At 41.0% G+C, this 26,379-nt stretch overlaps 1 protein-coding gene across 1 annotated transcript in view; it reads left to right on the top strand.

The window, feature by feature from the left end:
- Nucleotides 1-26,127, top strand: part of faf1 (Fas (TNFRSF6) associated factor 1) — a 73,876-nt gene extending 47,749 nt beyond the window's left edge. Inside the window, exons 14-19 of the mRNA XM_063890599.1 lie at nt 4,734-4,870; nt 4,967-5,055; nt 10,037-10,117; nt 10,930-11,007; nt 15,333-15,548; nt 25,104-26,127. Of these exons, the coding sequence (XP_063746669.1) occupies nt 4,734-4,870; nt 4,967-5,055; nt 10,037-10,117; nt 10,930-11,007; nt 15,333-15,548; nt 25,104-25,187 (685 nt within the window). The 3' untranslated portion in view covers nt 25,188-26,127. The remainder of the gene's footprint in view (nt 1-4,733; nt 4,871-4,966; nt 5,056-10,036; nt 10,118-10,929; nt 11,008-15,332; nt 15,549-25,103) is intronic.
- The last annotated feature ends 252 nt before the right edge of the window (nt 26,128-26,379 follow it).

The raw sequence follows: 26,379 nt of genomic DNA, 5'->3' as shown, positions 1-26,379 counted from the left end.
AGGCCCCTGATTGGGCAATCTTGACTAAGCTGTCTGAATAGAGGGTCAGTGGGAGACGGAGGACTCCCTCTGAGTCCAAACATCTCTATCTGTGCTTTCACGCTCACAGCGCAGCTCCAGCAGCCTGTGCTGCTCACTGGCCTCTCTGTGCGACACCTGGTTATTAACCACGTCCTGATTATCAAATACAACGTTATTTATATAGCACTTTCCGTACACAAAACAACGAACCAAAATAAAAACAACACTTTTTTTTTAGCTTTTGATTAATACAAACACTTAGTATCAACACAAGTCAATAAGCACAGGAGTGAGTAAACATGAGTGATATAGTAAAATAGGAATAAATACAATCCAAAATGAAAAGGAGGTTCAGTAATTGACTCTCTTCTCTCATTATTACATTTGGGGGAACTAAATAATCAGAACACCTTTTTGATATACTCTTAATAAGTTGAATATGACACTTGTATATGCACACAATTGTGATACATGAATCTTAAGAAGGTTTCACCAAGCCTGGATTGTAAAAACAACTTCTTTTTTTGTTGCTTTTTCATTATTTAAAACACTTCTTTCAAACAGAGGTCAATAAGCACAGGAATGAATCAAATAGGAATAAATACAATTCAGGTAAAAGCCAAAATAAAGGTGTTTCTTGAGTCGGCTTTTAAAGGAATGAGCATTCTCTTCAGTCATTATAGGATATATATTTATACATTTCTTAACAGTGTACGTGGTTATTATTAATATATATTAACCTTATGTAGTATTTAATTTTGTTCCACTTAACAGTATTTAATTTAAAGTTCTTGTTCATATATTTCTTGTTTTTTGCCAATTTGTTATTTCGATTTTATTTATTTTCGGCCAAAGATTTTACAGAAATGTGAAACCCTTAAACTGAGCGGTGGCCGTTGTGCATATGACCGTAAAGCCTTTGACTCTAGAAATGTTTTACATGGACTCGATGTTTTGTAAAAAGAAAGATTTGTAGGTGTAGGTGAACTTACTTATGGTTTTAATGCTCATTATGAGTGTTCTCCCATACTCCCCTCATCTTTCTGTTACATCTCTTCCTCCCTGATCCTTCCCTCTTTCTTTATTCCCCTCCTCTTTATCCCACCGCCTCTCCCTCTGCTCGGAGCCTCCGGAGTTAAGCCTGCCCTCTGGTAGCAGCCATTTAAGAAAGACTCGCACCCTGACCTCACCCCTCCCATTATTTCTTTTAAGGAAATTCCCTCCTTCCCTCCTTTTCTCTCACATTGGCCTCCTTTGCTTTTTGCCCCAGCTGAGCCTTTTTATTGCACATTAAAAGGCAGGCAACATCTGGAGCTTTTCATCACACACAGCTAGTCGCAGCTTTGCCGCTAACGCATGCATGCACACACACACACACACACACACACACACACACACACACACACACACACACACACACACACACACACACACACACACACACACACACACACACACACACACACACACACACACACACACACACAGGCTCTCTGCATTCTCACGCTCTCCGGTTGAACCAAAGTTACTGGTGATTGGCATCAATCTCACTGGCTGTTAGAAAGGTATCGTGTGTGTGTGTGTGTGTGTGTGTGTGTGTGTGTGTGTGTGTGTGTGTGTGTTTAACCTGCTGATATTGGAATGTGCCTGTTGCTTGGCTCTCTGTATTCTCACAGGCCTGCACTTAAATGATTAATTATGCATAAATGCAGTTCTGCTGATTGGATGCGGAGTAATTGTCGTCCCACGGGAAATGAATCTGATATATTATACAGGCGGTGTACTGTCATTGTGACATGGCAAATATTGTCCCTATAAGTAGAAAAAAACCCTCTGAAAGTGAATGATTTTATCAGTGTAGGTACTGCTAGCTTACAGATTTATTTTGAGTAAACAACAGATAAACAGAAACAAACGTAAATACAGATTAAAGCAAAGAAGCCCAAACCGCCTCCCCTCACTCCTCTAACCGTTACACAAACATTATAGATAATGTTACTTTAGTCTCCATTTCATCTTTCCCAATGTATGGTATTTTTACTAAATGGTATTAACCAGGCCTGCAGATCTTTTGGTAACCTCAAATGTTTACAGATGATGATAACATCTGAAATACACACATTATGAAGTTAAGATATCCATTGATTAAACAGCTCATCACATCATGTTAATAATACTTTTGGTAACAACGTCACAGTTACATTTTAGCTCAGGATTGTCTCTGTTCCTCCAGTTGTGAAACTTTGAGAAAAGGCCTGCGGGCTGCCCAATGCCCTTTGAGAACCTTCGAGGTCAAAGACTGACCTTACAGATCAGCGCCTCACTCTGAAACACAGGTGTTCATGTTGTTGTTGATGACCTTTGACGTTGAGATTGTTTTTTTAACCGCTAAGAGCAACATGCAAACCTGTTCTGCACACTTCACTTCTCATCTTGACATCCTCCAACCCGAAAACATAACCAACCGAGGCGGAGTACACAATGTCAAATCAAAACATGTCCATTTTCGCTCTGAAACAAAGTGCGTATGACACAGTGAGCAAATCAGAGCATCCGGTTCCCAGACACACTCCCCGTACAGGTGGCTGCCAGCAATGTTCCCTGCAGTGCTACTGTACCCATCAGCTGCTCAGCGGAGCGGGTGTCAGGGTTGAGCCGTCCACTCGCATCTTCAGCCTCCAACTTGATGTGCAGAAATGTGAGGTGACAGTGCAGGGAAACATTAACTGTTTTAGATGTCTGTGTGTGCGATGAGACGCGTAAGAAGCTGTCAATCACGTTAGGCAGCGACGCAGAGAATTTAAACTGAGCTTTTCCAGGCAGGTGTTTCCTCCACATTTACTTACCCCTGAAGGATTCTAAAGGTCTGCTATAGGACTGAGCTACATTCTTTACCATGTTATGTTATGTTATGTTATGTTATGGCTGGATGGGACTGAACTGTTCACCTCGGTTCCTGCAGGAGCTTGACTTCCTGCTGCCCTCAGTGCCGTGTCCGTACTTGTCCTATATGTGTATTCATGAGAGCTTCATCCAGCATGTCTGTCCTTCTTAGATACATTTGATTATGTGGAGCACTTTTAATGTTTTCCTGCTGATTTTCTTTTACTGTGTTGGACTGACTTCCTTCATTTGGAGATGGAAACCAAAGCAGGTTGTCTTGTGTTTGATGGGAGATTTAAGATTGGGTTTCCCTTCAAGTTAGTGTCCATTGTTCCCTGGCCTCTCATTACAGGTTAGAGTTTCCCTCCTGGCTATTGTTATGGTCTGCCTGGAGGTCGAGGACTGAACAGAGACTAATGTCAGGACAAAATGATCAGTGGGATTTAGGGTTCCCCGTCTTCTTTATTTCAAGATGTGGGTCAACCAAAGTTCAATGTTTAAAGTGTTTTTGACTCTAAAACAACCTGATTTCTCTTCTGCTTTGAGCTCAGGGCTTTTAGGGTTTCACAATGTGGGTTGTGTGGGAGGGAACACAGGGATTTTAGCCTTTGCAGACCATTTACATGCACCAAAACCCATATAACCTAACTACAGGAGAGGAAAAACCCCAAAGAGCATATGGCCTCTTTAAAGAGCAGCACAATGAGCTCCTGTACTTTATTCCACAGTTTGAGAAGTCTCAGCCTCAGCTTTGGCTTCATGTTTTAATGAGTTACCCCCCCCCCCCTCTCAGACAGCATGCCTCCCATCTATCTTCTTCTCCTGACCCGCTGTCCCTCCATCCATTCCATTACTTCTCTTTTTTTACCAGCCAGTTATTAAAGTAGATCTTATTAAAAGGCGGGAGAAGAAGCTAATCTATATTTGCATTCAGTCTATAGCAATTCATTAATATTATGACATTTACAGGGAGCTTGGCGGGGGCCCCGGCTGCCTGCTACCCTTTTCCCTCTCTGAAATGTTAATTTAAAAAGTTCTGTCTTTGTAATGGAATAAGAAATCCTCTCTTGCCCTATCAATTCCGGGCGTCTGGTGAGGAATACTAATTCCTCCGCGCTTCCAATTGAGAAAGCATGTCACTCTGATGGAATAAGAGGAAGCAGAATTGGTTTTAAAGTCCTTAATGCCACGAGTTGTGTGTATTTCTGTTTTAATCTGCAGTTGGAAAAGATGGAGTATACGCCTCCTTTCCTATATGTTGTATAAATGTATAACTACGTGTGTGTGTGTGTGTGTGTGTTGTGTGTCAGTGTGTGTGTGTGTGTGTTACCTTTCTTTCCGTCTCGGACAGTATCTCGGCTCCGAACCGTAGTTGGCGTGCTCACTGGCCTTTGAATGTCTGACCTTGGCTCGTTGTCAGGCCGGTAACCAGCCGCCCAGGCTATTTTCACCTAAACAAAAAGATGAGGAGGCGTTTGGGTGCCGTTGGAACATCCGCCGCTTTATTTCACACAGAACGTGATAACATGTCTTCAAGCAGGTTCATAATGAGCTAAGCTGGACACTTTTCCCCTCTCTACACCACACATGTGCGCCTCACGACGGTCGTCGCCATTACACAGCCGGGCAGTTCTCTTTCCCACCCCCCTGTAATGTGTGTGTGTGTGTGTGTGTGTGTGTGTGTGTGTGTGTGTGTGTGTTTATGGCCTATTTTAGTTTGTATTTGCAGTCACAGCTTCTGAAATAGGTTTTAAATCAAAGATCAATAATCAAATACATGTAATACGTTAAAAAGACGTTCTTTAATTGTTCATTTCTTTGTGTTTCAGACTACTCACCATGTGCACGAGGCATTTTGGCAGTGTGGTCACGCAGACTATACGGACATACAAGACAGACCAGTTCCCCCTGCTGCTCATAGTCATGGGAAAACGCACATCGAATGAGGTTCTAAATGTTATTCAAGGTAATGAGGACTTTATTATATAACCGTAGCATTCAAATGTTTCTGTGAATAATGTACAAACACAAAAGACTACGTGACACCTTGTTCTGTCTCCAGGTAATACGACAGTGGACGAGCTGATGATGAGGTTAATGGGAGCGATGGAAATCTTTCAAGCACAACAACTAGAGGACATCAAAGACGAGGTGAGCCTTGAGTTGCATCACGGTGACACAAATGTAGATCTTTCGCTCTTAAACATGTAGAAAATGCTTTGGTTTATTACTTAAATCCACTTTCTATGACATGCTGAAGTGTAATGAACCGTATTTTTGTTTTAATGAAAGAATCGGCTTATTGGTTATTCTAAGGGCTTGGGTGAAATTAGACCTTATTTAAAAACTTGAAGAAGTACTCAGATCTTGTACTTAAGTCAGTAGGCTTATAGTACAGTGTATAAATGCAAAAATGTGCTCTAAAAAAAGTGTAAGTACTCATTCTGCACAATATATATTAATGAATTATAGAAATCCATTGGAGAGAAGGAGCTTTTTTTGCTCTTTATACTGTCAGGTAGCTTGTGAATTGTTATTTTTATTATAACTTTAAGTAATTCTGTATTTGTTGACTACATGTTGTACGTATAGAATTTAAATCTGGATCTCCAACGTTACTACATTTTTCCTGTAACTGTTGTGGAGTCGAAAGATCAATCTTTGCCTCTGAAATTTATCGAGTAGATGAAAAAAGTAAATATACAAGTACCTCAAATTGGTATAGTATGTTTGCAAATGTACTTTTCACCACTCTTCCGGTCATCATTCAAATCGTGTTATCTTAGTATCCTCGGTTTAGACTTTAAGGGCAGTATTTTAGGGTAAATGTACCTAGTTATTGTCCACTCCGGTAATATTACAAACAATCTTTATCTTAGATTTCTTTACCCTAAAGGGACAGTTGAGCCAGTGTTTTACGTCCTTTTTTAAAAGATAAACTGTAGCATGCTGGGACACATCAGACAGCATTGTTTAACTATTGCATTCTTGTAATGACAAGCAGAGAATACCTCTCCATTTCCCCTCCCTCCTCTTTGGTTCTACGTTAAAGTGTTGCTGTTTGTGTCTGTCGACTGCCTCTTCAGCTCCAACACAAACACACTCTGAACAGTGGAGTGAGGGGACAGTGGTGGGAGTGTTTTCATGTTATAGACAGGAATCTGGGACAGTATGACAGTGGAGGGGGGGGGATCCCTCACTGTGAGAGACTTCCACCTGACCCTCTTTACACCATTTACTGTGTGTGAACGACACACAGTGTGTTTCTGTCCAGACAGGTTTCCATTCAGCTGACTCCTCATCTCTCTTTCTTTTATTTATTTTGGACTAATAAGTGTTCTAACATACTGTTCTGTTTGGAAACTATTTCAATGAAGTCTCTGGTGCATTACAAAACTACTTATAACCTGCCTATAGCGCAGTAAGTATGTTCCTTAATATTTGAATAACATTTACAATCCTTCACAATAATAATCATAACACCGTAAAGATGTAAATACAAGTTTAGAATAGTTAATACACACATGCTGGTCTTTTACTGCCATTTCCTGTTAGGATTACATGTGGTAAATCCAAGTTGCAATTCATTATATTTTTAATTGAGCATCATAACAGTGATTTGAATACCTCTAAATAGTCATTGTTTACTTTAAGTCAAGTGAAAAAATATCCTCAAATCTGTGCAATAACCAGACCTTCATTTTTTTAGAAGATGCACAGGTAATCATAGAGTTAAGATATATTCATGACCAGTTATATAACCCATTCTTATCCGTGCATATCACGCATGCTTTGGTATGTGTGTGTGTGTGTGTGTCATCTGTGGACTTGTCTCTGATATTCTCACACACTGTTGTGCCTTTTATTCTTAACTACAGTATCAATAGATGACGGATGTCACGCCACATTAAGACTTTAACAGTCAGTCAGCCAAACTGATTCTCCAACAATGTTAATGTGATAGCATTTCGGTTGTGGGAACCACAGATGTCGTACACACACAATGACAAACACACACACACAACCTGAGGGTCAGACTTCCTCAGGTGTGTATTGAGTGACAGCTTTGTGTTTTTGCTACAAGGCTTCTTAGTTTTCTAAAGGATTTGTCACATAATTATCAATGACAAGCGGTATTCAGAGCACGTTCATGAGTCAGATCAAAAGTCTGTGGTTGTTTCACACGTAAGGTGAGGTTGGTTCATATTAGTTCCAGTGCAATAACTTCATCACCTTACCTTGATAAATACAACTATTTCTTTCTATAGCGCTCAGTTTTGCAGTTCACATATATCCCATAGTTCAACGGCTTTAAACTTGTATATAAATCAGGACCTGGCTCATCACAGAATTTATTTCTGCTTTCACTACCGTTGCCAATAGATAGACAGATTTGGTCTGAAACTGAAAGCATATCGACATTCATTATCAAGCCCTGTTCACACTTAAAGAGGCCTTGTTATGCCTTTTGGTTTTGTATGCTATCCTGGGGATGAAACCTTTCTGCACTCTTAAATTCTGACTGTAAAGACTAATGATCTACGGCGAGTCCTGCCTTTAACCACAGCACTCGTACGAGGAAACTGGCAGTGCAGAACAAGCTTTGAATTTGATTATAAAGATGACAAGCTGGGGAAGAAAAAAGGGCAGCATTGGCTCTGTGGTGATTGGCTGAGTGAAGACCTACACACTGACACTGCTTGCTGTTTTTAAGTGGCTTAAAGCTACCGTTTAAATCATTAGTTAAATTCAAAGCATCAAACTGCTCTGAAGCTTTTTGTAACTTTCAATTTGGAAGCTCACGTGCTTCTTATGTCTTGGACACTTTATTGAAAATGTTTGGCTAACTGCAACAGAAAACCGTTTAGTTTGAAAATGATTTTGCTATTTATTTTCCTAAAAGCTCATTTATTGTGTCTTTTTCATGGCATCTGCCCAAAACACTTATCACTTCTTTCAGGATCATTGCAACAACTTGCTTGGTATCTGTCAGACACAAAGGAAATCAGATGAATCACTGCGTTAGAGTTCAGGGAAGCTGTCGAGAAAGTTATTCAAGTGAGATAATTACCGAGGCGTGGCCTGCCAGAAGGAAATAGCTTGTGCAAATGTCAAAATAGAGATTAAGTGATGCTGAAAGCATAATGTTCCAGTGTGATTAATCATGATTAGTACCAATAACCACAGGATTTTAGTGTATCCTGTATCTGACAGGACGTATCCTACTCAAAGGTGAAGTCAACCTGGACTCTTTCCCTATCTTCACTGTAGCTGCTCTCCGGCTCGGGATGATTTCCCTACAGCTCCTTTCTCCTTTTTTTTCACCTCATCCTTTGAAAGGACAATCTCAGACACGAACACAGACACCCACCCAACCCAGACATTCCTCTTTGACAGTCACTTTTGTGTCTGTCTGGAAAAGGAGCAGCTGGACGGCCACATTGTGTCTTTAGACCAGCCTCTTTACTCGCCACTCATTCCTATGGTCGTCTGTGTTTCAGCTCAGGAGTTACTAACACACGACTCATCCCTCAGCATCAGCGGCTTCTCTCAGCTCCGGTCATTTCACATGAAGAGAGCCAGAACTAACATATGATCACATCGGGTCGAGGACAGCAAACTTGCATATCTTTTGATGTTGAAAGAAACTAAATCACCCAGGGGAAATATAACCGAGCATTTAATGTCCTCATGAAGGACTGGAGTTTTAATTTCTACTTATTTTTATCGTCAAACATAGACAATAAAGATTTGAACATTACGGCACAATAAAGGAAAACACTCAAAGCACAGGTACAGTAGGTAACATGCATTTAAAGAAGCTAGACAATTGTGAAATATAGTTCAAATACTAACCGTTTAAACAATACGGTAATACCTTTTGAGCTGCTGGGATGCAAGAAAAATGTCAGACTTGACCCGACAATGAAGTTTGATTGTATCGTATATTATGACAGCCCTATTTTTACAGTATTTATCCCCCTTCTCCTTTTGGAGTCGGAGAGTAAAGTTATTTTCTCAACTGATTTGATTGAGCTGGTTGTATGATTAAGAAGAACCAGCAGTTTGTGATAATGACCCTCAAAAGGGACAACAGAGAAGCTCAAAAACACAGTGTCATATAAAAGTTGCCAAGATAAATGTAGGCTAAAGCTTCCCAGGCGTCAGGGATATGAGTGTTTCCACATTAGTGATTGTTATGTGAGAAGAGCATTACATATGTGACTGCTTCTGACCACTACATAGGAATTTAACCCAACTCGTGTAGTCAAGATGAAGATGTGTTTCTGTCTTCCTCCAAGTCTTTAAATCCCCGTGTGTCTGAGCAGAGCTACGGTAGATGTCCTGTATTCCCTCTCCTGTGCATTAGGTCATTGAAGGCAGATGGTGCATTTGAAAACACTTTACACAGAAAGAGTATCCAACGGGAACTACTTGTTTGCGTGACTCTGCGCCGGTCCATTGAAGGTGGCCACTTTTGATGCTTTTGTCCCCTTCTCCTCCATTCTCTTTACAGTTTCCTTTCAATGTTCACCTATTATGCGGGGCCAAAAGCACAAATGTATCCTTTGCATTTTTCTTGATTTGAATGCAACAATACACACTGTCCTTTTTGCTTTGCCGCACAGTAGCCCCTCTGATCATCACAAAAAGCTTACTTTGCCATATCCGGGCTGGCACTCAGCATGGGCCTTCAGAGCACGGGAAACTAATGGCAGTGTGCGGCGAACACAATGGACACTGGTTTTTTTTTTTTTGTCCCAGTCTTTATAAAACACTTTGTAGCCACAGCAGGTAGAAAGAGAAGGGCCGCCTGTCCCCTTCCCTCTGTACAAACAGGAAGAGAGAGGCAGAGTGAAAGAGAAGACAAAGGGACGGTGAAACTGAGAAGAGGAAACATAAAGGAGGCTCGGGGTTTGGTAAATGACGGGCCGGTCACAATGACTCCCCTCTGGAGTCTCTTTGCGACTCTTTCATACCTGGTGTTTGTACGTGACCACACTTGACATGCTGCATTTTCTCTCTCCGGCTCCCACACCCGTCACCTCAGCTTTACATGTTTTGTGTTCCTTTTATTGTGTTGTTAGTTAATGGGCCCCACTTTCTCTCTCTCTTTCCCCCCCCCTCTCAGGACGAACGTGAGGCGAGAGAGACGGTGAAGAGGGAACAGGACGAGGCCTACCGTGTGTCTTTAGAGGCTGACCGTAAAAAGGTATCTTTGTAGGATAAATCAAAGTGTCTACTTGGAGAGTTGTGGTGTTCTAGGCAGTGCATGTACAGGTTTAACCAGAAATATCTCCTTGTTAGTGTCACATCAGTTGCTTGCATTGGATTTAAATGGATGAGTCTCTAATAAACTATGTTTCCTGGATTAAATGTCAGTAACAAATAGTTAACTTTAAAAAAGAATGGAGAGTAAGATCTAGGTAACTATTTGCACAAAATAAATCTAAGAATGTATTAGTAGACTGTACTTACAGTTAAGAAGTGTCTGTTACTAAAGACCCTCAGGTAAACCTTACTGTCAATTTTCTTGTTATTGTGAGTACATTTGACTTACTTTTGCATAGTAGATTTGACTTAAGACTGCATTTGCACCTGATTACAAATCTCCAGGAAAACGTGTGGCTTTTCAGATTGATTTTGCTAATCTTACCTTGGATTGCATACATTTTTAATTCATATTTAAATATAATTTCTTCTACCGATAACATCACATTCATTTTACGTTCAATAAAGCAGTTTGACACTAAGGTTACCAAAATCAATTGATTATCGTTGAAGTCCTTCAAGTGAAAAATATTCCAACTTCAAAAGTGAGGATTAGATTTTTACTTTTGAATTAGATTGAAATACTTGAGTATCTTTACAGCGGAGTAACTTGACCCTAATAAACGAATAGTTACTTATTCAAATAAGACTTTAAAACCAGTGGGAAACATATTGACAGTCTGAAAGATGACATGTCACATTATGGTCTAGATTCTGCCGTTGCCTCCCTTTTTAATCACATCTCTTTTTCAGAGAGAGGCCCAAGAGAGAGAAGAGGCCGAGCAAAATCGCCTGGAGCGGATAAGGAAGGAGCAGGAGGACGAGAAGGAGGTGAGAAGAACACACACACACACACACACTCACTCACACACACACACACACAGATCTCACAGAATGCAGATGAACTAAATTAGATGTCAGGTTTTATCTGTTTTGCTCTCACTTCTCAACAATGACTCGATTAGATTGTGGTTTTGTTGAAGCGAGCGCAGTGTGTATTTCAGAATAATAATATATCGTAATTACAGAGAGGCACAGCTCTGCTCACGTCACCTCACATGCACACAGTTATTGTTCTGTGTGACTGCTTTACATTGAAACGGCACAACCGCCTCATATTGAAACCTGAGTGAACAAAAGACTCGGGCTTGAGCAGAAACACACACAAAACTTAAGCAAACACACATATTCACTTGAAAACAATTATTGTATGTGCAGAGGGGCGGGGGGGGGGGCACACACGCACACTGTCACGCATGCAGGGAAAACAATAATTGTCTGTGAGGATGGCACCATGTAGGAATACAGTCTATAGTCATACAGTGTAGTCCCGCTGATTGTTGTTTGCTCACCGGAGGAGCCCCGGGGCCTTGAGAGGTATTGGGTGACCCGGCTCGCTCAGGTGATTTGTCAGTTTAGTTAAACAGAAAATAACAAAAGAGCGCCGGGTAGGGCATCTTAATTATATCACTGTAGTCCACCAGCAGAACTCTGTGTGTATGTTAAACAACAATAGCCATTACGACCTTCTGTTTCCTACTTATGTCCATTGTTTCTCCGCCCAAGCTCAACGGTTTCCATGGTCTCCCTCTGTGCTAACAAACTAGCGTTGTGCTACTGTCTAGATATTCATAAATCTGAGAGGCAACAACAGCTGCTGAAGGACAATGGCACCTTAAGTGTCCTAAAAAGGAAATACAAGGAATTTAAAGTGGTGTAATGGGTGCTCTTTGCCTGTACTTATGGTTTAAAGGAACTTCGGTACCCCAAAAACACAGCTAGACAAACACTAAAGACTGTAAGGAATTGGCATTTCAACAGTTATTCTACTACTGTTTCATTCTTAAGGGGATTTCCCTTTTGCTTCATTTCTGGTAAGTTTTATAGGACGAAAGTGTTATGAAAAAATACATAGAAATAGAAAACCACACAAGTTTTAATACCAGTAAAATAAGAAGAAAAAAGAGTGAAAACCAGCAGCTTGAATTTTACAATATTTAAAGGAGGAGAGATTATGTAATACAAACAAAAAAGGTGACCGTCTTACCTGCTTCTTGTTCTGACTTACCATCTTGTCACTTACCTTAAACAGACTACTCAAATTACCCATACAGAGCAATAGATCAGAGTGAGTACTAGGATAAGCATTTATTTGCTAATCTGTTTTGTTGAGCTTGTTGAAATGATCATTTGTAGGAAGAGATGCAGGGTTTATGTCTCAGGCTTTTATTTTGAAAGGGAGAATGCAAACTTGAGGTGCATTTTACGGCTTATATGGAGCCAGCCTTAAAGCAGCTGATGTCATGAGTCTACAGCTATTACATTGCAACATGTTGTTCATGATAAACTAAAGTTAAGGTAAAATAGTTACTTTTGCCACTTTACGAACATTATCACCACAAAAAATGCAATGTTCTCATCCTTCAAGCTCAGTGGTTAAGAATGCCTCTTTTAAAAGCTGTTTTTCCTCTGAAGTCGAATTACATTTCTACTTTTTCTTGTGGTCTTGTTTTCTCTGGAGTCCTATGAGGTAGTAGCCTTGTTGTGTATTTGTCAGAAACTGCAGACACAACAAAAACACCGGTGGCCCCCGGAGAGCGGAGCGGCTAGTGGGAATGCTTTCCCTGAGATTTTGTGCCTTTGTGCAAAGAGATGAAAGTAGGAGCTGCTGAATTGGTGGTGGTGGTGGGGGGGGGGCTTTGTAGGTTGACATTACTATTTACCTCCCTCAGAGGGCCTTAGCATACAGTTGTGCTGCTGTCAGATGCCCCCCCCCCCCCCCCCACCTGTCATCTGTTTGCTTTCTGTGGTTAGCGGTGCTACAGGCGGATAAATGGACGGAGAGATGCTTCTGATTATTTGTGTGCAGCCGAGGCTCGACCTGACGTGTGTCCTGTGGTTTCTTTAGGGACGCTATAACTCACTACAACCACACACACACACACACACACACACACACACACACACACACACACACACACACACACACACACACACACAGACTCCTGTCTATTATCTGTGTGTGTGTGTGTGTCCCGGGGGGGCCCTTTAGCTCAGTCAGCATCAGCTCTTGTACCTGAGGGAGCTGATGGTGGAGCGGCACGCGCTGCCCCGCCCACCGCAACACCAGAAGCTGCTAATGAGCTACTGTTGTACACTCTTATGAAATATAATTGCATTATGGTGTGTAAATAAAGCTGGGCGTGTTGTCACAGCATATGCTCCCCGGCTGGCCAAACATGAACAACAAGACGGGTGGAAGAGGGAGGCGAGGGGTGGGGGGGAGCAGAGAGGAGAGGAGGCTCCAGGGAGAGGCTGAACTACACAGGAGGACTGATTAGCTTCACTGAGGAGGATGACAGTTGATGGTTGTCTTTGTGCTGAAAGACAGTATTACCAAATGCATTGTGTTAGAGAGATCCTATATGGGAGGCAGAATTGATCAAAACTGTATCAAAGACGCAATATGACCTACGTTGTTCTAGTGCAATATCCATAATCCAACATTTAGTGAAGACTAAATGTCTGAAATATCTGAATAAGTATTGTGGTGCTGTAGGGTTATCCCTGCCTACAAACTGTTCTACAGACTTCACAAAACAAATATGTTTGGTGCATATCCTATAAAAAGTCAAACCATAATCATTTTAATGTCATTTTAAAAGATGAGAATTATATTGCTAAAATTATCAATCCATCCATTATCATTCCTATCATGGAATTCTGCTTTAAGTCTGTCAAACCAAACAAATGGTTTTACAGACTTAAAGTGGCCTTATTATGCTCCTTTTCAGGTTCATATTTGGATTTGTTGTCTCTATTGTGACATGTTTAGCTAGAAAAAACCTGTATGACACACTACAGGGAAGTAGGAACTTCAAATAGCATATGAGAGCTTTTTAAAAATCCCCCCACGATCCCGTTTTCATTGATGATCTGCCTCGCGTTGCATTCCCTCTGAACATCACAAATGGAATCACAGTTGCCATATCAGTCATAATGACACAGGACTGCGTGGTAGATACGGATATATCCAACAGACTCCGTCTCAGATTTCCCCGAACTGAAGCGCCATGAAAACACTTGGCTGTTCTTCTCTTGCTACTTGGCAACCTTCCTCGCTGCAGCGGGCTACAGGGAGCCGGGTGAGACACAGGGCAACTAATTCAATAACAAGCTCAGGACAAGAAGGTCCTTTTAATTAATGTGAGGCAACAGTCCTGCAGTCAGACTCTGAGAGACTCTCCTCGGCTTGTCTTGGAGACGTGTTTGCGTAGTGTTTCGTCATCTTCATAACTGCCAGTGTTACTGTTGAGGTTATTATAACAAAGCTTCTTTTAAAGTGAATGTTTATTGCACCTCAGGTTTCTTCGTGTAATCTAGAGGACTTTATGTTCCCTAGCTTCCTTCCAAGCATGCTCTAATTAAATACGTTTTGTTTCTTAAATTGTGTCTTTTAATTACGCAATCAGATAAACTAATTAAGAATACGCTGCCGTTTGTTCTGTCTTTGAAAAGCTATCTACTCTTTAGAAATGACTAGAAATTATGCTTTTATTTTCTGCTCACTGTCACAATTACTCAAGCAGACTTCTGACGAAATAATGTGTACCATCAAAAACTCAACTGGAACTTTGTGATGCTAATGAGGTTGAAAAAAACAGTTATGACAGCTGCACCTGCAACCAGCACCTGTATGCAAACTCCTCCCCCTTCAATCTAAACAGTGAATCACTTTGGTGTTTACGTTGTTGCTTATTCTGTATGTTTGTCCATTGATTTCAGTTAGTATATATGGACTAGTGTGTGCATCAGGAAGTGTGGAGTGAGGAAAAACTGCACTATTCCACAGGCTTGTAATTTTGTGCCTCTACTGAAACTTCCTCTAGTGGGAACTGTGGCCTCTGCAGACCATTGACATGCACAAAACACTATATAACACACCCTCTTTAAATGTCCTTGTCCATTGTAATTACAAAAGGAATTCATAATTGCTTTATTACTTCTGTCCTCAAACCAGGAAGTCCAGCCTTAAACAAGAGGTCATTTGCCTGATGGAAATCTGGAGTTGTCTCTGGTCATTACGAGGTGTTAACAGGTGTTGATGTGCTGCACTGACCAATATCCTGGATGTTCTCCACCCTTTTTCCTCGCAGGCGATCCGCTTGTCACTGGAGCATTCCCTACCGGCAGAGCCCGACGAGGATTCAGCCGAGCAAATCAGCAAACTGCGAATCCGCACGCCCAGCGGAGAGTTCCTGGAGCGGCGTTTCCTGAGCAGCTGTAAGCTTCAGGTCCTCTTCGACTTTGTGGCCTCCAAGGGATACCCCTTCGAAGAGTTCAAGCTCCTCACCACCTTCCCACGTAAAAATGTGAGTCGCCAACTTTACTTTCTACTTACTTAAGCCTCACAAAAACCCACTGGCATCAAGCGTTTTGTGTTTAATGGTGAAGGCGACATCGAGTTTTATTACGAGGACAAATCACTCCACAGTATTTATCGTTTCGGCTTTGATCAGCAGTGATGGAAACACGACAGCCCTTTCCTGTTGTGTTGCTGTCACATGCTTTAAAAGGGCATAGATGATCAATAGATATTTGTCCATTTATTAGAATTTATCAGGATACTACATCAAATAATATGCTAACCTCAAATCCATCCGACTCCATTGACAGAAACAGTAATATAACCTTGCTGATCAAAGTAACACACACACACACACACACACACACACACACACACACACACACACACACACACACACACACACACACACACACACTTCATTCAAACTTTACATAAAAGGCTTTGTTATCCTTCCCACTGATCAATGACCTGATTTGGTTTGACATCTCTGAAAGGGAGACTATAATTTACAGATATTTTAAACTTTTGACTCATTTGTGCCGTTGGACATAGGTTGGCATACGAGAAAAAGAATACGTTTTTACATGAATGATTTCATGTAAAAAGGCATGTAATATCTGCTAATTTAGTTGGACAAACTGTGGTAGATAAGCATTTAGATTTAAAAACAATGACCCCCTTTGACCTTATCTATATCCAGTAGTAATGGAGGAAAGACCTCCTTAATAGCAGGTGAATCAATCATCCTGTTATCCAATTTCCGTCCTTCATAACGGCTCCCTGCCCTCACAAACAAGTGCTGACTCCATCTCTCCTGCAGCAGAGTAGCAGCAGGTTATGAAGCGTCCTCGGCCACAGCTCACATCTCCGCTTGAGTCTTCCACAGCTGTAATTGACTTTGGGTGTCGAGCAGCAGGGACAAAAGTTGGGACGATCTATTGTGTGTCATTTAGTGTCTTTCATCATTTTCATTGTTTGCGTGCTGCATCATGTGTCGCTGCGTTTTGTTTACTCGTACCTGTGACGGAGCGAGTTAAGTCGGCTGTTTATCCACCCACCTGCGCACACGTTTGATCAACTGAATATTAATTAGTATCGGTCCATTGTGAATACAGTACCCTATGAGTGTGTTAGGATACAGTTGTCAGCACAGTGGTGTTCTCTGTGGCTGACACCCTGCAGCACTCAGCCATCTCCAACCAGTCATTAGAGGCTCGGCGGCCAGGCTCTGTGCTAGCGAGCTAATGAGCGCCGCTTTAACTACCAGTTTAATTAGCCGTGATGCTGGAAACAAAAATGGGATTTCCATTAATCAAGAGATGAGTGGAGGGGAGGGTGCTGGGTGGGTGTATAGAGGTGTGTGTGTGTGTGTGTAGGCTTGCCCAGGCAGTGTGCCATCGTAGTCTGCAGAGACCGCCGGGGCACAAACACCTCGAAAAACTAACACACACATTAACGCGTAGCTCACACTCTTCATTTCGTCACAATCACACACTTCAACACATGCACAAATATTTTCAAGCAAACACATGCCCCGCTCACAACTTTGTCACTTAAAGGATTCACAGTTGTCTCTTTATAATCAAGAGTAAACATGTGTTGGAGACAGAGATAAAGATGTGTCTGCATCGCAGATGAAATTCCGGCAAAAACAGGATGGGAGGATTAGAGGGGGGAGAGGAGCGAGGAGAGGATGGTGACTGCAGAACTCGTCGCAAAAAGAGAACAGAGCAGACAAAAGCTTAAACAAAGAGAAGATTTAATCAGAGAAACAGTCGGAAAGAGAGAAAGGATAGAGAAGACAAGTGGGGAAGATATTAAAAAAGAAGAAGACGGGAGATAATTCCAGAAAACAGAAAGGCGAGAGATTTGGGGGGAAAGGGAGGAGAGTGGTAGTGCCAGTATGAGGCTGTGAACACAGGCCCCGGTCTAATCCTGCAGCTCTGTGTTGTAATTAAATGAGAGGGAGCATAGAAAGCCTCCAACCCATCCAGACGCTCTCACTGTTGCTCTGCCAGGATCACAGGATAGAGGATAGACCACTATTGCATTTGTAATACTGCACAACTGTTGAAACCTTCTTTCCCTTTCTGGAGTTTTTAGCAGCTTTGTGCAGTGTCACTCTTTCTGTTGCCGCTTCATTTCATTCCCTGCAGCTCAATTTAGAGAATCTACAAGTCGTGTTTGATATATATAATGACATTGTTGTCCAAGCGCTGTATTTTTAATCAGAAAGTCTGATAACAAAGCTTTATTCCCATTTGTAAATCAACTTTTTCAACCAAACATCAGAGCCAGATTAAATCCTTGATTCATGATTTACTTTTTAGCCGATAAGTGGCTATTAGTCTCCATTTTTTGGACTCAGTCTCTACCCCAACATTTGGTATCAGTGGCTTATCTCTTCAGCACTACAGCAGGCCTTACACTGGCATCATTTGTACAAGGCTTAGCCGTGCTCAGGGAGCTAACCCTTTCTCCGTTTCTATGACTGTCAGCGAGTTTGAGGAAGGAGGGGGAGACTTTTAGTGTTTCAGTTTTCAGCTTTCCATTCAGGAATTCCCTTCCTTTTTTCCTTTTGATACTTGTTGAGCGCAAACCGCCGTTGAAAGGTCTTCTTCTTCCGGCAGTGAACATGTTTAGACTGCCGGTCGAATGTTCGGCCGCGAGCTGGACTCCTAAAATCTGTGGAACCAGCGTTTAATTCCCCCCACTGTGATACTGTACTCCATTTCACCTCCTCTTAATCCTTCTTCCAGCTCTGTCGGGGAATGATTCTTAGACACAACCTGAGATGCAGGACAAATAAACAGTGGCACAGGAGAAGCTGTGCGTCGCTCTGAGATAGATTTGACATCTGGTGTGTTTTGTTTTTCTTGTCCCGCTATCATGAAGGAACTGATTCACAGGAAGAGCTGCGGCGGGTTATTTTTGAAGTAGTTTCACTCAATAGTTTTATAATATTCTCTACCCAAAACACAAACCCACAGGCTCAGGAGGAGAAGGGGCTTTTGAGTGAAATAGGACAGTGTTTCTCTAATGGGGGTACTTTGGAGAACTGCGGGATAATAACGTTTGTTAATAAAGTCATACAATATCAAGTTAAAACAAATATCTAAAGGTATGTTGGACAAACCACATTTCATATTCAGTGTTCTTCTTTTAAATGCAATCGTTACCTGCTGCAACAAACGCAATAACATCAAATGGATTTGTGGTGCCCACGCTGCTGTAAACTAGCTGAAAACACAAAATGGAAGTAAATAAATCCCCGTTTTTCACTTAATTACAGTGCAACTTATTTAAAAGAAGCATATTAATGCAAAATCAACGCTGACTAAGTGTGATTGCATGGTGATAACAATGGTTTTGCATGGATTTAGTGATGGATCCCCAACACTCAATGTAGCATTGCAGTGTTTTTTAATCAGACACTGAAGGCAAATATGAGATTTGGAAGTTGTTGAAACTGTCATAGGAGATGTTCCTGTTTATCCAGCAGTTAAATGATATGTCCATATTCATAGATCCTGAATTTTAAAGCAGCTTAAAGAAGTAGATTTTAAGATTTAAGATATTTGTGGAAAAAACAGAGTATTTTCAACATCTCCTAAAACGCGTCCAGAGGGAATCTTTCGTGTTTAAGAGCTGAGTCGTACCCTGAGGAAATCCGCCCCCCTCCTCACTTTCATCCTACTCCTTCCAGTTTTTCCCTCCCTCTGTCTCCCTTTTCCCTCCTCTTTCCTCTCTTACTCCCCCCCCCCCTCAATTATACTTTTGTTTTGCTCTCCAGCCTTTGTATCTTTCTCCTTGTGCCTTCTCAACTCCCCCCCTCGTCCCTTTTTAAAAAACTTTTCCAGCACAAACTATTCATACTTCTGTCCTTATTTTCCTCGCTATGTCCTTTACTCGTCTTTTCCATTCCTAGTTTTTTTTTTTTTTTCCCTCGCCGTACACCCCCCCCCCCCTCCCGCCCGGTCTGTGCGGTGCTTTGCCTCCCTTTGAAGTGCCGCATAGGGCTCTGTTCTTTTCTGTTCACGCCCCGGCGCTACGTGCTGTCAGCGCTCCTGGCAGCAGATAATGATCCCCCACTGCTTTTGTAATTGGCCAAATAAACACTTGACAACACTAGTTTAAAACAGACAAGTTATTTGGTTTTAATTAACATAGTCGGGCCTGTAATGGCTTCATTAAAAATGCGTTATTTCAGCTGCACGTTTGATTATGTTGGAGTCGGACATCTTGAGGGCCTGTGTTTATTTTCCTTCTCTTTTCTCTCTCGGCTGAGCGTCGCTGCTCCACTATCAGTGTGTTTAATTCATTAGGATCAACAATTAGGGTGTTTATTTTAAACTTCACGTTAAGTGCTATTATTTATTTATTTTAACCGTTGAAATCTGCTGTTTAATAAAAGCCAAAAACACATTAGCTGATTATTTCTATGCCATAGGAAATTAAAGACAAAATATCAAAGATTGCAGAGAAGCACCATCTGTCTTTTAATTGGTTCCAGTTTTAAAATTAGGCTTTTTAACGCTGAGCCTCCAGATATTTTATAATCCCTTTTGCTTTTGCTCAATTAATTTGTGTATTTTTTGACTGGAAAACGGTCAGATTAGTCATATTTTTCAAGAATAGCTTGTCCCCCTTTTAGCTCATTAATGGATTTGATCTAAATGAGCTGTAAATGATGTTTAACAGAGGTTGGATAAACTTAGCTCAGTTGTGTGTGTTGTGTTATTATTCAATTAGATCAAATATACTTTATTGATCCCAAATGAGGAAGTTGTTTTGTTATAGCAGCTTGTTAAAGAGGCGTTTCACATGAGATACAGAAGATAATATAGAAACCATAAAGGGAAATAAATACAAACTTATCAATAGTAGAAATATAAATACATATACAGTATATGTAATAAATATATCTATGTTTGTACGTGTGTTTAAAGCATAATGAATATATATATTTACGGTAGAAATATAATAACGTATATGTTATAAATATATAGGTATTTTTAAAAGGCATTTCATGAATTGAAAATATAATACAAGTAAACAAAACCGTACATATAAACACATCGACAGTAGGAATATAAACACATACATACTAAATATACATGTATGTATGTGTGTACTTTGTAGTAGATGAGATAAAAATAAACACAAACCGTAAATATATTTAGAATTTAGACTAGATGTATTGTCCCCTCATCACTGGACATGAACACGACACAAATACAGAATATAAACAAAAGCAACACAACAACAATAACATAGAGAACAACAGATAGCAACACACATGGCAGTCAAATCAAAAGTAGAAATATAAACGCATATACGTAATATATATGTGTATTTATGTACGCAGGTTCCTATGTGTGTACTTACATTGTAGTAGATGTTATATCTTTGTTTACGAGGCATTGAACACAAGTTAACCACATAATAAAATGAAAAAATAAACACAAACAGTTAATATATACATGTCAACAGTATAAATATAAACACATATACGCAATAAATATATGTGTTTTGTTCCTTTGTATATATGTACTTGTGTTTTTATGAGTTAGATACTTTTGTTTACGAGGTATTGCACATGAGTCATAAACATAATGTAATAAAAACTCAGCTGCAAATACAAACATATCAACAGTAGTGACAGAAACACCTTTAGAAATAAACGTTAGTGTACATGTATTTATGTATGCGTGTACTTAGGTTTGTATGACTGCATGTGTGTTCGTTTTGTATGCATGTATGTACGTTTAGTATGCATGTATGTACGTTTAGTATGTATGCATGAGCACAGGAGGAGAGAAAATGGCTTAGGCAGAGTGGAGGAAAAACAACAGCTTTGTTTGTTGACAGATGCCTCCATGCTTATGGTCTGTTAATTGGATAACAATGTAAACAATCACTGATGGCGCCCGTCTCCTGTGTCAGTGTGGCATCTTGTTTCCCTACTTTTCTTTTTCAGAGTCAGATGCTGCTCTCCCCCCATCGGCTCTCCCTGGTGCACAAACTCATCCCCGAATTCACACAACCACACACACACACACACACACACACACACACACACACACACACACACACACACACACACACACACTTATATGTAGACCACAGTGTACACACACACCTGCTCCACCCTCAAAGCCTCATTTACTCCTACCTGATGCTGTGGTGTCATGACAGCCTGTCGGGTTCATTAGCATGGCAGCCATTTGCGGCGCGCTGCTGCCGAGGTGGGAAAAAGGAACGCAGCAGCCCTGTTTCCCCACCGTTGGGATGGAATATGTTTGCAGCAAACACACACATTCTCATAAAGACACACACACACACCATTTTAGCTGTCTTCATGGCATCTTGCTGCCCCCCCACCCCCGCTGTGCTATGAGGCGGCTGACGAGGTGATGTGTCGACCCCTCCCTGGGACCCCCGCTGAAAAGTCAAGAGTCTAAATGACACGTTGAAATGGGGACAAGGAGATGAAAGACAAGTCAAAGAGCGCCGGCGTGCACATGGTGTGACATTTTCAAACACCCATGGGAGACGGAGGGGTTGTCTGGTGCTGAAATGTCCTCCTCACCTTCCCCTGATTTACTTGCTTTTCTGTTTTCACCCTTTCCTCACCCTTTCCTCCCCACTTGAACACCATTTTGCAGTTTAAATCTGTAGATGTTTTGAGTGTTTTATCATATCAATGCTCCCGGTCTCAAATACTAGTTCTTAGAGTATCGTACATATCGTCCTGCTCAAAGGAGGTTACAATTGTTGCTCAGCTTAATGATAAAAGAACTACGAACCAAAACAAAAACATGGATCTGAATCACGGAGCCAATTAAAACAGTTTTGAAAGACACAGGGCGTTTCTAGCTCTTACCCTGCTGCATTAAAGTGCCATGGAAATAATTGTAAATATGTGTTGCTGACTGATAAAGTGTAAGAGATCATCCCCTCCAGTCGGAACAACTTGGAAGCAGCATCTAATAGTTATTCAAGTACTCTGGACTAAATACTACCCTTTAAAATACTACACAACTTCTTTGTAGCGTCCGCATCGTTTCCACATTAACACTTAGAGCTCTCGAACACACCATGAGGAAGTGAATGCACCATTGACGTCTACGCTCTATAGTTTTAGCTTGAGATGTTTTCAGATTGTTGAGAACAGACAGGGCAGGAATCAGGGTGGAATCTCAATATAATTGAATGTGTTAAAGTATGAAGTATTGTGGAGCCGGTGTACAAAGAGTATTGTACAGACTTCAAAAAGATGTCACACCATGATCATTTTAACATATTCTTCAATGATCATGAGAGTAAGGATGCAGAAATGATCATTGATTGCCAAATCAGTCAAAACTATTTGTTAGTTCTTTCTCCTAAAGGTGCTGCACTTTCAGGATCTCTTTAAATGCTCTTTAGGAATTATAAATGGAGTCAGCAACGTTAGATTTGTGTTGGATTTCTGCATAGAGCTGGGTTTGTGTATGGTTTTTTGCTTTCATATTAGATATGCGTCTTTACATTTTATTCAGGGTTCCTGCTGATCCTTAAATAGTCTTAAAAGGCATTGAATTAATTCATCTAAACATATGGCCCTTATTGGTGTTCAAATATCTTAAATCAATCTGTCAAAAGTCAAAAAATGACATAAAAAGGACAGGATGTAGGAGTTTTATAAAGTCTTTATATCGAACTATGTCTAAGTAGGAACCCTGCTTATTACCACCAACAGACCTTTTTCTTCTCTTAGAAATGTGTAATGTTCTCACTCCTCGCCACCTTTTCTAAAACACTGAGAGGACAGTTTGAATCGACACTAAGAGGACGGTGTGTCGTCCTGCAGGATTTGACTCTCTGTGAAGTTGTGCTTCAGTTCACGGTTACATTTCATCCCGTCGTTGTGAGACCGACCTTTAGCGTGCTTGTCCCCCCCCCCCGACCTTCTCCAGCAGGTACAGGCGGCGGGTTAATTATCCCGCTGTGAAGTTAGAATAGGAGCTCTAATCAGAGGCGCTGACGCTGCAGTCATCAGATAAGCCCTGAACACATCTCGGTGTCACAGCACCTCGCCCATTCAGCCCAGGTGTTAGATTGGCCCGCTGTAACTCAACCCCTCCAGTGATTAGCTCACATAAGCTAAGAGAAAAACACAGGCCAGACCTCCGTCATCCTGCAGCTAACTCCATCAGCTCCGAGGTGGGTGGCGCTGCATTATTCCTCTGCTTTTACACAATGGCTGTCCTGCAGTGCGGATAAATGTTTCTCTGCTCTACACCATCAGATACCTTCCTGTTTGACCTTTGGCACGGCTGAAATTAGTCATTATTAGCCATCCAAAAACACACCTCTCAGTCCCCACACACACACACACACACACACACACACACACACACTTTCCTGAAGCCTTCATCAGTTTGTTCTGGACTGGAGCCCTTTTTAAGAAAACAAACGCGACGGTCCTCTCAGGGAAACCAAGCTCTAGCCGCTCGGATTACTGGCCAGACTTTTTTAAAACATGCTGTTAGAATAATACACACACTCTTACAAACACAGCGAGTGAACTCAGCAGTAACACTGTTCTCCAGTCTGCCGCGCAGGGCATATATGGTAAGACCATCACTGATGTGTGTCAGGAGTGCAGAATGACCGAGGCCTTGTCCAAACTAATAGAGATAACTCTGAAAGGGACATTTAAGATGTTTAGAAATCAGAGTTAAACTGCGGATTACAAATCTACTTAATGGTGTGGCATTATCCTGCAGACTGTAAAGGTGTTTCTGTCCATTTCGCTGAGCCATTTTTTTTTAATGGTTTTCGAAAATAGCAGCTCAGTGTGGAAGGCCAGAACCTGTGAGGCGTTAAGCAACGAGAAAACAGTTGATGGATTTTTATTCCATTGGCTGAAAAGTACCAACAAATGAAATGAGTGTTTCCACACATTTGCTCATTGTGTGTATCTTCAAATCTGTGTATTTTCAACTCTTGTAAAAGTCATACAATGAATTCAAAGATTATATTTTGGGATATGGGAAGTCTCGATGGCATTTGTGTTGTTTTCTGACATTGTGTTGATTGAACGATTAATCGGTTAATTGAAAGAATTATTTCAGATTCTTCATTTTTTTAATACTTTTTTTCAACTATTTTTTCCCCACTTTTTTTATTATTTTGTTTCTTCATTTTTATTATTTTATTTATTTATTATTTTGTTTCTAAATTATTATTTATTTTTCTATATTTGTATCTTTTATTTTGTTTCTTAATTCTTTTTTTAGTTTTGTATTTAGTGTATTTATTATTTTGTCTCTACCTTATTATATAATTATTTTTAGTTTTATTTCTACCTCACTTTTGGATTATTTTATTGTATTTATTGTCTTGATTGTTTTACCTTCTTAGAATCATGTATCAGGTACACATGCTGCTAACATGTTTTAACCTCTGACTTTGTGTTGTTTCCCAAAGTCGCTTAAAGACTGCAAAGGAATTAAGCTATGCAAGTAATCTTCATTGTCGTAATTATTAACATGTGTTTGTGTCTCCTCAGATCACTCAGCTGGATCCTGCTTCGAATCTGCTGGAGGCCAAGCTGTTTCCACAGGAGACGCTCTTCCTGGAGGCTAAAGAGTAGGAGCGTGTCCTCTGAGCGCTGAGAGGACACGCTGACTGATGAACTGACTCAACACACACTAGTCACCGAGCATGGGCCTCACCAGTCCGGGCCTACAGAACACACACACACACACACACACACACACACACACACACACACACACCGACACAACACAACACCAATCCTCTCAGACGTACATAAGTGCAAGTAAGCTTCTCTGCCCTCGGCCTGGTCGTGGCACCTGAGCGCCTCGTGTTGCACAGAGGAGCAAAGACAGTATCACAAGCACACAGCCAATCACTCACCTCCCCAAATCTCTCTCTCTCACTCACTCTCTCTCTCTGTCTCTCTATCCCTCTCTCTGTCTCTCTTTCTCCTCACACTGATCACGACTTCATGTTCCCAACTGCTGAGTCATGGTTTCCTCTCACAACACAGAACGATAACAGCATCGAGGGACTGAGGATCTTTGTCACGGGACTTAAAAAAAAAACAAAAAAACATTGAACTTGTTCCCCTTGTTTCCACATCCAACACACCGAGGCTGCTTTTTTAGAACATGTTTTTTTTTTTTGTGTGTGTTTGGATTAAAAAAAATGCTTAAAAAAAATTGAATAAAACAGCAAGAAGATGAAGCTGTTGCCGGGCAGAAGTCGGGGCTGTTTCATCTCCACCTTGTATTTCCTCCCTTAACCCTCCCCAAAATTAAATTTCTCCCTCCCCCCGCCCCGTCTTCCACCCCCTCACCCCTTGGTCCGCAGGGGGGGGAGACGTGAGGGGACACCTGCAGCATCCCCCCCCCCCCCCCCCTGGTTTAACACCCCCGCTCCACAGGCCAACGGATTGCTCAGTTTTCTTATTTTTCATTTTCTTTTTTCTCTTGATCCTTTTTAAGTTTGATGCTGTATTAGTTTTAGTTTGATATACATTATATAAAATATATGAATATGAACATCAATTTGTCTCGACCGGAAATCTTTTGAAGCAACATACACCAGTTTGTTTTAATGTTGGAATGATTTAAACATGCTTATCTTTTATTCAACTTCTCTCAAGTTATGCAAAGCTTTAATGGAGGGCTTTTACATTTTTGAGGGGGTTCATAGGAGAGCGGTGTTATTTCGAACTTAGAAGAAGAGTAGTAGGAAATATATGCAGTTGCTTGTTTATGTATTTTTGCGGCAATCCAAGGTAGCAAAGAGTTTATGTG

This window comes from Eleginops maclovinus, chromosome 9 (assembly GCF_036324505.1).
Source record: "Eleginops maclovinus isolate JMC-PN-2008 ecotype Puerto Natales chromosome 9, JC_Emac_rtc_rv5, whole genome shotgun sequence".
NCBI lineage: Eukaryota > Metazoa > Chordata > Actinopteri > Perciformes > Eleginopidae > Eleginops > Eleginops maclovinus.
The sequence above is the reverse complement of the archived record's forward strand: the minus strand, read 5'-3'. Positions and strand labels throughout refer to the sequence as shown.